This window comes from Dendrobates tinctorius, unplaced genomic scaffold, assembly GCF_039654945.1.
Source record: "Dendrobates tinctorius isolate UK_male_01 unplaced genomic scaffold, ASM3965494v1 ptg000205l, whole genome shotgun sequence".
NCBI classification, from domain to species: Eukaryota; Metazoa; Chordata; class Amphibia; order Anura; family Dendrobatidae; genus Dendrobates; species Dendrobates tinctorius.
In genome coordinates, this window is record NW_027361872.1 from 13470628 (window position 1) to 13483672 (window position 13045).

Here is a 13045-nt window from a genome sequence, read left to right on the forward strand (position 1 = left end):
TCCTGCTTCTGGAAATTTGTCCGGAGCAAGACGGGGGAGTCCTACTCTTTCCCCCTTTTGTGTACTCCCAGCGAGATGATTTCCCTTTCCCCCTATATTCCTGCCTTTGGTAAGGACAGGATCTTTGAAAGGGAAAATGCCTTTTTGGTTTTTCCTCCAAAAAAACCTTTTTTGTCGTCCGAGGCATTCTCCAGAATCTTATCTAAGGCCGGCCCGAATACTTTACCACCTGAGAAGGGTATGGCACATAATTTATTTTTCGACTGGTAGTCCACTGACCAGGTCTTCATCCATATGGCTCAACGAGCCGCATTGGATAAGGAATTATTCCTGGCTGCAAATCGCACAGATTCGGCTGAAGCGTCCGCCAGGAATCCAGTTGCGGTTTTTAACAGGGGAAGGCCTTCTAAGATATCGCCTCTAGGGGTTTTCTCTTTTAATTGTTGCTCTAAGTGGTCGATCCATAGATGCATGGATCTGGCTACCGATGTGGCGGTTATGTTTGCTTTCATAACCGCCACAGAGGCCTCCCAAGCCCTCTTTAGGAGCACGTCGGCCTTTTTGTCCATGGGTTCCTTGAGACTAGAGGAATCTTCAAAGGGAATTGAAGTCTTCCTTGACACCCTGGCCACCGGGGAGTCGATCTTAGGAACTTCGTCCCAAGTGTTAATGTCCTCCTGGTTAAATGGTAGTCAAAGCTTAAAGTCTCGAGGCACGACCAGTCGTTTCTCGGCGTCCTCCCATTCCTCCAGAATCATTTCCCGGATATGGTCGTTAACTGGGAAGACCTGACGAATCCTAGCTCTTAGGCCCCCGAACATCTCGTCCTGGAAGGATTGAATTTTTTGGGGCCTCTTCGATCTGCATAGCACTTCTCACGGCGCCGAGAAGCTCATTCGTGTTTTCTGAGGAGAAGAGGTATCTTTTCCCTATCTCAGGGGGTTCAGAGGTGATCTCGCCTTCCTCCTCCAAACTCTGGATCGCTTCCTCCGATGAATGATCGGACTCCCATCTTGGTCTCTTGGCCTGAGACTGGCCGGAAGACTGAGTAGGAGTAGGTAGCAGTCCGGAGATGGAGGCCTGGACCTCCTCTCTGACCATTGTGCGCATCTCTGCCAGGAAAGAGGCTGGCTCGCCTCTGACAATCCTAAGGGTGCAGTCTTCACACAGGGGTTTTTTCCATGACCCCAGTAGTTTGCAGGCACAGATGGGGCATTTGGGTCTGCCCGATGTCCTGGAAGTTGATGCTGCAGGGGACGGTGCCGTCTTTTCCTAATATAAAGCACAGGATTTCTTTATTAAAGCTCCTGTCTTTTTTGGTATACGCTGCCCACCGTGCCCCCTACTTACGGACGCTGGCTCGGGCTGATCGCCGGTTTTCGCTGCGTTTTCCATGGTGGTGTGCGTTGCAGCAGACCTGTGGCCGTATGACCCGTGACCTGTCGATATGCCGCTGGTCTCCCCTTCTGGTCCCGGCCCCCCGTTTTATCCTACCTTCTCCAGTCGTCCTGGGCTGCCTAACGCTGTCCGCCGCGTCCTGATGCGCCCCTCCGTGACACGACCGGAAGTCGTCATCGGGCGCCCGGAAGTGACGCGCCCGTCGACGCTCCGGTGCCTCTGCAGCGTCCTCCAGATGATGTGGCCTGTGGCGGCGGGAGCAGAGATCCCCGTAGAGGGGAAGCGGCTCCAAGTCCCGAAGCCGAGCTCCACGGGACGCCTGACGGTGAACTCCCCGGACCATCTGACAGGGGGGAGCTGGCGTGTGGACCATGATCCCCCTAGGCCCGTCGGTAAGTGTTCCTCTGCTGGATGCCGCGGCAAACTTCCTCCGCGGCGTCTCTCGTGCCTGTCCTTACAGGGACAGGAAAAACACTGGAGTGTGGGAGGGGACCTTTAACCTCTCGTGCATTTCCTGTCCCTGTAAGGACGAAAGGAAGGACAACCAATCGTGCTGTCAGGAAAGGAAGTCCTGGAAATGTTGGTTTTTGTTCATTCTGCCTCCCTAAAACCGGAACTGAAAGCAATCAAAATATATCAAACGCATGAAAATGGTACAAAATAAACCATCAACTCATCCCGTAAAAAAAAAAAACAAGCCCTCATGATTCTTTCAACAGAAATATAGAAAAATTATAGCTCACAAAATATGGTGATGCAAAAACTTTGTTTTGCAAAAAACAAACGTTTTTTAGTGTGTGAAAACATTCACACATAAAAAACTGATATAAATCTGGTATTGCTGTAATCGCACATTACAGTGATACCAACACTCCTAGCACTTAAGAGCTCAGTATATGGAGTCTGCAAACTATTCTACGATAATTTGTTGAGTCAAATTGCGCTCTGTCCCTCCTGACTCTCACCAAGTGACTACGCAGTACTGTACATCCACATGTGGGTTATTTCAATGTTCAGCAGAAATTGTGTGACAAATTTTGGTGCCTTTAAAACCCATTTACCCGTCTGAAAATGTAAAACTTACAGCCACAACAAATTTTTTGTCGTAAAAATTTAATTCTTTTTTCTTCACTGCCCAATGGTATAAAATTTTGTGACACAACCATGGTGTCAATATGATCACTGCACTCCTAGGTGAATTTATTGAGAGGTGTAGTTTGTAAAATGGGGTCTTTTATGGGGGGGGGTTCAGCTGTTCTGGCACCTCAAGGGCTCTGCCAATGTGACATCGCACCCTCAAACCAGTCCAGCAAAAGGTGAACTCCAATATGGCACATCTTCCCTTTTAACGCTTGCACTGTTCCTCAAAAGTAGTTTTCAACCATATATGCGGTATCGGCATACTCAGGGGAAATTGTACAACAAATTCTGTTACCTCAGGAGCTCTTCCAGTGGGTCATGGCAGCCACAAAGCAAAACGGTAAAATCTGAACTATAATATGGTGCGCTTTCCCTTCTGAGCTTTGCACTGTGCCACAAACGGATTTTGTGATTATAAGTAGGGTGTTGGCGCACTCAGGAGAAACTGCATAACAAACTGAAAGGTCCATTTTTTCCCTATTAGACCTTATAAAAATTAAAAACTTGGGGCTGCAACAAAAATTCAGTTAATTCAAATGGAGTGTAGTTTTTAAAATGTGGTCACTTATGGAGGGGTTTGGCTGTTCTAGCACCTCAGGGGCCCTACCAATGTGACATGGCACCATCAAACCATTACAGCAAAATCTGAGTTACAAAATGACGCTTCTTCTTTCTGACCTTTGCACTCTGCCACATATGGAGTATTGTATACTCAGGAGAAATTGCACCATTTATTTTCTCCTGTTACCCCTTTTGAAAATTAAAATCTTGGAGCCAAAGCAACATTTTAGTGGAAAAATGGTTATTTTCCATTTACTCAGCCCAATGTTAAACCATTCTGTAATTTGCCTGAGGGTTAAGAATGCTCACTAAACCCTTAGATGAATGCCTCAAGAGGTGTAGTTTCCAAAATGGGGTCATTGGTGGGGGATTCTGCTGTTTTGGCATGTCAGTGGCTCTTCAAATGTGACATGGCATCCACAATCTATTACAGCCAAAATTGAGCTCAAGAATTCAATTGGACCTCCTTCCTTTTCGAGTGCTCAAACAGTAGTTTTCCACCACAGATGGGGTATCGGTATACTCAGGAGTACTTGTGAAAATTAAAATTGTTATGATTAGGTAACCGAGGATAACAGGGGAATAGACTAGGCAACCAGATAACCAGAGAGGTTGGTAGTTTAGCGGATTGCAGACCCCTAAACTGACAACACAACTAGAATTAGCCGTGGGATGTACCTACGATGCCCTAGACGCCTCAGCACAGCCACAGAATTAACTAAGCCTAAAGAGAGAAATGGGAAAGCTAAACTGCCCCGGAGTAGAACCCCAAAGGAATAGATAGCCCCCGAACATATATTGCCGGTGAGACAAGATGAAGCACAAAATACAGGCAGAGAATAGAGTAAGCAAATGATGGGGCCCAAACTGTCTAGATAGATCAGGACAGCAAAGGATACTGTCTGCAACCACGCAAAAAACCCTAAGAAAAATCCAACACGTCTGATATGCAAAAAATACTGAGGCCACACGACCTCTCCCCCACTAAATCAGAACTCTGGTGTGAACGGATTACTAAAAAGACTAACAAATGCTGTGGCATATGGAACAGGGTCCAGCACAGGTCCCAGCAGGGAACCAGGCTGAACACACACCAGCTAAGCAACAATCAGAGACAAGAAAAAATGGATCCAATGCAAAAAAAGATTCAAGAAGACAAATAACTTATCTGAAAGATGCAGGACGGAGCAGGAGACAAGCAGACTTCAAAATATGCTCAGGAAGCAAACCAAATCACCGGCAAGAGCTGAGGGAAGGTTGTTCACTTAAATCTCCCCAGTCTGTAACACCTGACCTCCAATCATCGTGCTCAGGTGATTGACTTGTGTCAGCTAGAGCCGCTCCATTACCTGCAGCAACCACCAAAGGGAGCCCAAACTCAGAAGCCAGGTCAAAAGTATTCACAACAGAAAATTTTGTGGCAAAACAAACATTTATGAGGGGAAAATTTGATTTTTTAATTTTAAATTGCTCAAGGTTATAAAATTCTGTGAAGCACCTAAGGGTTCAAGATGCTCACCACACCTCTAGCTATCTTCCTTGAAGGGTGTAGTTTCCAAAATGGGTCATTTCTGGGGATCTCATGGGGTCCGCTATCTATTCCAGCCAAGCTTGAGTTCCAAGTCAAATGGTGCTCAACCCCTTCTGAGCTCTGCCGTGCCACCAAACAATAGTTTTCCACTACATATGGGGTATGGGTGTACTCAGGAGAAATTGCACAACAAATTGCATAGTCCATTTTCTCCTCTTTTCCTTGTGAAAATGCAATATTTGGGGCTAAAGCAACAATTTTGTGGGAAAAGTAACATTTTCATTTTTTTCTTCCACTTTTCTTTTTTAATTCCTGTGAAGAACCTGAAGGGTTAATAAACTTATTGAATGTGGTTTTGAGCACTTTGAGGGGTGCAGATTTTAAAACGGTGTGATTTTTTACGTATTTTCTATCATACTGACCACTCAAAGTTAATTCAAATGAGATGTGGTCCCTAAAAAACTTGGTTTTGTCTATTTTGGTGGAAAAATGAGAAATTTCTGACATTTAACTTACTAAAAAAAAATTATGTGTCAAAAATGATGCTGCTGTAAAGTAGACATGTGGTGAATGTTATTGGTTAATTATTTTGTGTGATATAACCTCTGATTGATTTAAGGGCATAAAAATCAAAAGTTTGAAAATAGCACAATTTTCAAAAATTCGATATTCTCACTAAAAAACAGAAAAAAATGTACCACTAACAAAGTACATTGTAGGATATGTTCAACTGCTCCACAGTTATTACCAGATAAAGCGACACTGGTCAGGATAGTAAAATTTGGCCTGGTCAGGAAAGTGAAAACAGACTCGGGGGGTGAAGGGGTTAAAGACAACTCCAAAAATGTTACTCCAGAAATCTCACCCTACTTTTCCTTCATCCTCATTGTTTTTGCCTCCTTTCTTATTGTAGAGGTTTAACTGAATACAGATATAATTTTTTTCTGGTAGTATCCGCTCTTTTCTTTGTCTACTTTTTTACACATAGAAAGTTTCATAAGGCCAAAACATCTATATCTTAAATGGAATGAGTTCATCAAACAATATTCATTAAAGAGACACGCTCGAATAACTATTTTTAAAAGGACTTCAACTGGTATTATAAACAATATATAATCAGCACTCATCCTCACTGATCCCCTGCAGCTCACATTGTCCCCACTGTTCTCTACTTTTTGATCGTGTCTCGACTCATCGAAAATGGACGTGCCTCAGCCAGTGATTAGTGGAGGAGCCAATTCCAGTGTGCCGAGTCTATCGGAGACCAGGTAAGGCTAGGTACGCAGCATAGTGGTTGCGGACGATTGGCAAGTGCTATTTTCCCGGCTAATTTTTGTATGTACACAAGCCACGCCCAAAGGGCCCAATGAAAATTCTTGCGTATGCAAACGCAAAGCATACGCATTTGCTTGTACATGCATGCGTTCCCATAGACTGTAATGTGTTGTTTAGACGTATTCCTTCTGCAAGTGTCCGCATGCGTTTGGATGTGGCAATTTGCCGCCTCCAAAATTGCAACATGTTGCGTTAGCCACGCCCCGCCACACAACCCGAAACGAAGCATGCGTAAGCAAACGTAGTCAAACGCATACAAACGCATGTACCTGCGTCCACAACGTTAAAGATAGGAAGGCACGACGCATGCGGATGTATGCGTCAGAAACGCTGCGGACACAACCGCAAATGTGAGACTGGCCTAAGTGTGGGAGCGGAAGCTGCAAAGGATCTGTCAGGGTGATCGACTTTGATTAAAAAAAAAAAGTTATAAAGTTTTTTTAAAAAAAATACTTTTTAGTCCCTGGAGAACCTCTTTATTGTGTAGAGAAAATTAGTTGACAGCGCCATTGACAGAGATAATGGAAAACATATTGGTCTTCAGGTAGATTTCCCTGGTCCCACCATTAACTGGAAATACTCATTAATGGCTGGATAGTGTCTAGAAATTAATTAGCAATTTTCAGAACTATAAGAGAAACGCATCAAGATAAGCTGAACTCTGTATTTATTTTACAAATCAGCAGTGCGTTTAGATGAAAAGTATTTTTTATTTCCTCTTTCGTCTTTTCTGATTTCTGACAGCATGTTTTGTGTTGTTGAATATTCCGACCTAGCCGGAATAAGAATCACTACTTCTATAGTTACAAATTCATTAGAAATCTCAGCTTGAAGCTAAAAGAAAAAAAAAAGATCTTGAAGATAACCGTCACATCCCACTAAATAAAAAGGTCTCACTAGCTTCTACTAATAAAAAGGAAAACAAATTACCGTACCGTGCATTTCAAAATTGTTAGATTCAGACATAATAACTCTGCGCTCCTGTCTGAAGCCCCTATTGGTATCATGGAGCTATCATCTTTGTAATAAGCACACAGCAATAACAGTGTGTTAAGAAGCACAGTGGGAATTAACATTGACTAGCTAACGTTGTGTTAAACTGGTTTTTAATGGTACATTTTCTGCTACACACAACACAAGCGATTTCAAAACAGGCATTTTTATTTAAATTGAATATTAAAGTAAAATCAGAGGCAATTATTTTACCATAAAGAGGAATGGAAACAGGGATGAGATAGTTTTAAGATGTAAAGTTTGTCTACCACTTTTAAGAGTAAAAACATAAAAATTGAGCTTGGTCTAAGTTGGTATACACAGGGCCGCCATCAGGGAATTACTGCCCTGACTGGCGTATGGGGCCCGGTCAGCAGAGGGGGCCCACTTCTGGCCCCATCTCTTCTGCTGATCGGGCCCCAGCGGCAGGATTCTCCGATGCAGTAACTGAAACCTGCGTCCGAGACGCAGGTTTAGTTACTCTATTGCCTTTCCGGCTCATGCGGGCCTGCAAAGCAATAGTTAAGCTGCCAGCCAATCGGAGGCTGGCAGAGACGTCATTGGCATATGACGTCATTGTCATTCGCCGGCAAGTGCGCGCTTGAAACGCCGGGAGAGATCATCACCACAGGAGCGCGGCCAGGTAACAGGAAAGTTTTTTTTTTAATTAAAAGTGGCAACCGCACTATGTTTCACAGGCAGGATGGAGACACATGGACCATGTGTCTCCATCCTGCCCGGGGTAGAATGGAGAGACGAGGGGCAGAATGGAGACACGGGGGGCAGAATGGGAGACACAGGGGGCAGAATGGGAGACATGGTCCAGGATGGAGACAGAAGGGACAGGAATATGAGGCGGGATGGAGACAGGTGAGACAGGATTATGGGGCAGGAAGGAGACAGATGGTGCAGGATTATGGGGGAGGATGGAGACAGATGGGGCAAGATCATGGGACAGATGGGACAGGATGGAGACAGATGGTGTAGGATCATGGGGCAAGAAAGATATGGATGTGATGGAGACAGATGGGGCAGGATCATGGGGCAGGATCATGGGGCAGATGGGGCAGGATCATGGGACAGATGGGGCAGGATCATGGGGCTGGCTTCCATCTCAGAGAAGAGTCACGGGAGATGTGTGAATAGATTCACAGGACTCTGACCCAGTGTTCAGGTGTCATCTGTGCATCATGTGGCGTAGATTTAGCTGCGCCAGCCCTGAAAAATCAAATTCTACCCTGAGAATGCCGGTAAGAGATTCACTGGCATCCCTTCTAGCCGCCGGGTACCACTGACCTGGATCCTAGATTAGAGTCCTGTGAATCGATCCGCTCACATCACTAGCCACAAACGACAGAAATCCTATGGATTTTCCAGCGGGAATTTGGGGTCAGGAAATCTGCAATGTATTATGGCAGCAGCAAAGTGGATGAGATTTTAACAAAAAAAAATGTCCACACGCAAACTGACATGTAGAGTAATATGTCAGTTCTTGTCCTGAATCAATCTAGGACTTGTTATTGATGTTTTACACTGATTTTAAGGAGTAAATCAATTTCTAATATGAATCCAAATTGTTCAAGATACTTTTGCTGTGTATTATCCACAAATAGTCAGCATAATCTGCAAGTTCTAAAAACCGCAGGATGCTGCGATCAGATGGAATGAAATATCATTGCAGGAGGCTGGGCTGTACAGAACCCGGCATTGAGACCAGTCGAAGGAGTTGCGTTAATGCCAAAGAAGTTGAGAATACTGCAGCTAAATCAGCAACTAGTTTGAATTTGTCGCTGTAGATCTAAGGCGCAAGTAAGGAGCTATTCCGGAGGTCCTAGCAGACATGTGTCTGGAAATGTGAAAGAAAATATCATCTGTATCTGAATGCAGCATATAATACGGTCAGTTATCGCAACTTGGAATTGGATGACACCAAACCCAATAGTGTACATGGTCATGGAGAACCTTGACCTGAAATATACAGTTGTGCTCAAAAGTTTACATACCCCAGCAGAATTTTTGCTTTCTTGGCATTTTTACAGCTTCACTGATGTCAGCGGTAGTCAGTGAGGCTGCGCTGAGTCCCTGGCTGACATGAGGAGAACTGATGAGCGTGGGAAAAAGTTCAGAAACTTTGCCACGCTTATTAGTTCATCCCCTGGTCAGCCAGGGAGGCTGCGCAGAGATGAATTCATTCATTCTGCAATGGTTTACAGCGGGGCCGGCCACATTAGCACCGGTTCCCGTTGTAAACTAGTTAACCCGTTGTGATGGATTGCAGCGGGGGACCTGACTGAACGGCAGAGAGGTATGTATATTGTTGTTTTTTTACTTATTGTTTTTTTACAGGACAAGGGATTCTTTTGGAATAGCAGATTAATAAATGTGGTCAAAAACGTGGTGTGATTATTTCATTAAAAGAATTTTTAATTAATGTGTGTGTCTTTTTTAAGCCTTTACTATTCTAGTGTTAATAATGGAGAGGTGTCTTATTGACACCTCTCCATTATTAAACCGGCTTAATGTCACCTTTCAATGGCAAGGTGGCATTAACCCATTATTATTAACCCATGAGCCACCACTAAAGGCCATGGGAATAGAGAGGCTAAGTGCCAGAAAAGGTGCATCTTATAGATGCATCTTTTCTGGGGTGGCTGGGGGCAGATTTTTTTAGCCAGGGGGGGGACAAAAACAATGGTCCCTCTCTAGGCTATTAATATCTGCCCTTACTCACTGGCTTTCCCTCTCTAGCGGAGAAATTACTGTGGGAGCCCACACAATTTTTTACACCGAATGAACCCCTTAATTTAACATCTACATGTCCCAAATTTAACATACACACCCTAATCTAATTATTAGTCAAAGACATATTAAAAAAAAACCTAAATTAAATGAAATGGTTTACTGTATGTAAACCATGTGTCATTTCATGTCGGGTTTTGTATTGATTTTACGGAAGTCGGCAATTGATTTAGCGGCTATTTTGCTATGTAGAACTCTATGAAATATAAATATGTATATATATATATATATGTATATATATATATATATATATATAAACACACACACACATATATATGTATCTCAATGACACACACCCACATAGAATGAATATATATATATATATATATTCATTCTATGTGTCTATATCTATTCTTTCTATTCTTTATTGAACTTGTCAGTGTGATTTTACTGTATCGCAAAATGAATTGCCGGCTCTTGGTAAAGGACACCGGGGAGTATTTCTCGCAAGTCACACTTGTGGTACGTGTGTAATCCGATTTTTTCTTGCACCCATAGACTTGCATTTACGAGTCTTGGCCGAGAATCGGTGACAATCGCAGCATGATGCGATTTTCTCAGTCCAATTAAAACGGGTGAGAAAAAAAAAAAAATCGGATGATGGGAGCTGCCCCACAGATTAACATTAGGACGAGTGCAATGCGATTTTTTATCGCATAGCACTTGTCCATTTTTCCCGCTAGTGTGACTCCAGCCTTACAAAGCTTATATACTGTAATTGGTGTGATAGATGAAAGAAGTTTCTTTTACAAAGACCTGGCTTGTCCTTAACAAGCACGTGCATGGCTACGCAAACAAAAAGAATAAACCCCCTATTTGCTTGGATACTGGACTTCTAGTTTTATAGGTAAAAAAAAAAACCAGAATAAAAATGAACTGCAAGTAATTAGGAATAAACAGGGTGCGGGCCACTTGTGGATGACGTTCTGATGACCTGTAAACACGCTCATTATCTTTCTGGGAGACTAATTTTAGCACAAGTTATTATTAAGCAATTAACTACAGCTTTTTGATAAGAAAAAACAGCGGTAAAGATAACAGCGGTTATTTGCACCAATCTGACTCTGTTCTTTTCATTAATACTAATTAGAGATAATTAAACTGTTGTATTTCCTTCTCATCCCAATGATATTTTAACATCTCACGTACCATATTAAATGATATACAGAGAAGACACAAAGAGCAGGCGTAGAAGAAACAAAGTGAGGTAGAATTACATCAAATTACAGCAATGGTATTTTGCAGACTGGCCTGGAATAGAAAATCATCTTACCGAAATTACATGATTCTAACATGTGACCAATGTACATGGTGGTCATTTATATGGATACACCTAAATAAAATGGGAATGGTTGGTGATATCAACTTCCTGTTTGTGGCACATTAGTATATATATGGGAGGGGGGAAACTTTTCAAGATGGGAGGTGATCAGAGCGGCCATTTTGAAGTCAGCCATTTTGGATGCAACTTTATTAATAAGACCCTTTATATATTTTGTTGCCTTTTTGGTATTTTTGAAAGCAATAACTATCCAGTCTAGTGACCCTTCAACCTTTTTTTTCTGCACGGCATCACTACCATCCATCTAGTTTGGAGAAAAGAAGATTTCGGCTTTGATACTATTATAATAAAGCCTTCTCAATTAAATGGGGTCGAGCTGCGGCTCCTGCCAAGCATCTTTAATGTGGTTGACCCTGCGTACAGGAAAAAGTAAGAAAGGTCTACTCTGCATTACTGATAAGATGTAATTGAACAAGGATCCGTTGGCATTAGTCGATGTGCGGCATTTAGCGACCAGTGAGCGGCAACTTGTTTGCTGACTGTCAGTCAATTAGTTGCCTGTTTACACGGGCAGATGGCTCTGTGCGCATGGGAAATGCAATCTGCGACAGATCATTCAGTACTCACAGGCTGCTTATTACACAGAACAATACGCTGCTGAGAACGACAATTTTTAATCAAACTTGAAAATAATTTCACCTGAATTGTTCCTGGTAATTTTATTTACAAAGCAAAACTAAAGGCCCCATTACATTTAGCGATGCACCAGCGATCCCGACCACGATACGACCCAGTCAGGATCGCTGGTGCATCGCTAAATGGTCGCTAGTGAGCTGCCAAACAGGCAGATCTCATCAGTGACGTAGCAGCGGTCGGCGGTCGTTACTTACCTGTCAGATGCGGCGATGAAGACGTCCTCCCACGTCCACGCGTCGGCGCCAGCAGGGAGCCGCCGACGAGAAACAGCCCAGGACATTCTCGCGCGATCAACGATAGCCAGCGGGGGAGCCAGTCGGAGGTAAGTATCACATATAGCGATATCGCTAGCAATATCGCTGCTGCGTCACAAAATCGGTGACGCTTAAGCGATATCGCTAGCGATCTTGCTTAGTGTGTCGGGCCTTTAGTCATTTTAACAAATAATTTTTAATTGTGTATCGCTTATCTAGGAAAATATTTGGTCAGATTTACCATATCAAATTAAAGGGGATGTCCAGGTAACTAATAGGAGCGGATGTGCAGCCGCAGGTAGCAACCGCTACACTTTGCATGAAACCGTGCTGTTCCAGCTCCATTCAATGCTTACATCCAGCCGCTGCCGTAACTAATAACAGCTGATCAGCCCAGTCCAGGTGTATAGTAGGAGACCCCAGAGGATAGGTCATCAATATTTTATGCCTGAACAATTCCTTTAACAACAAAAAAAAATAATCTCCTATAATCTATGCAGTGCTATTTTAGTTATGGCCACTTAGCACAGTTTCGGATATTGATGCAAGTAAAAAAAAACAAAAACCACACTTAGTGTTGATTATTTCTGCAAAAAATACCAGATTTACATTGACATTGTAAGATCATATAAAGACAGGACTAGCCAAAAAAAAATGAAAACCCTGAAATATGTTTTGCTATTCCAAATAATCAACTATAGGGATGATGTGGAGGTGTTACAACATGATTATATATAATACATGGAAGTGAAGCCTAATGACAGATAAAAGGCTGAGATTTTTAATGTTTGGGTATTTTTTGCATATGTGTATATAGAAAAATAAAAATAATAAAGAAAGCATTGTATCACCTTCTGTTTCAGGGGTGAGTCTCTGCCGTAAGAGATGGTTGACAATGGCGCTCATGCATGTAAAGCATTGTTGGCCAGCAGAGTTCCAACTCAGACATGTCAGTATAGCAATGGCTTCATCTGCTTCTTCGTGACGGAGGTATTGAGAGACGAGCTCCACGGGGCCCAGCTGTCCTCTGGATAAAGCACCTTTAGGGGGAAAAAA

The 13045-nt window shown here is 43.0% G+C and overlaps 1 protein-coding gene across 7 annotated transcripts in view; it reads right to left on the bottom strand.

The window, feature by feature from the left end:
- Window positions 1–13045, bottom strand: part of WDPCP (WD repeat containing planar cell polarity effector) — a 421800-nt gene that overhangs the window by 186175 nt on the left and 222580 nt on the right. For all 7 annotated transcript variants that reach the window (XR_012222050.1, XM_073554051.1, XM_073554052.1 and 4 more), the window contains exon 11: window positions 12841–13029. Coding sequence is in view for 6 of the 7 variants with exons in the window: in XM_073554051.1 (XP_073410152.1) it covers window positions 12841–13029 (189 nt within the window). In the remaining variant the exon portion in view is untranslated. The remainder of the gene's footprint in view (window positions 1–12840; window positions 13030–13045) is intronic.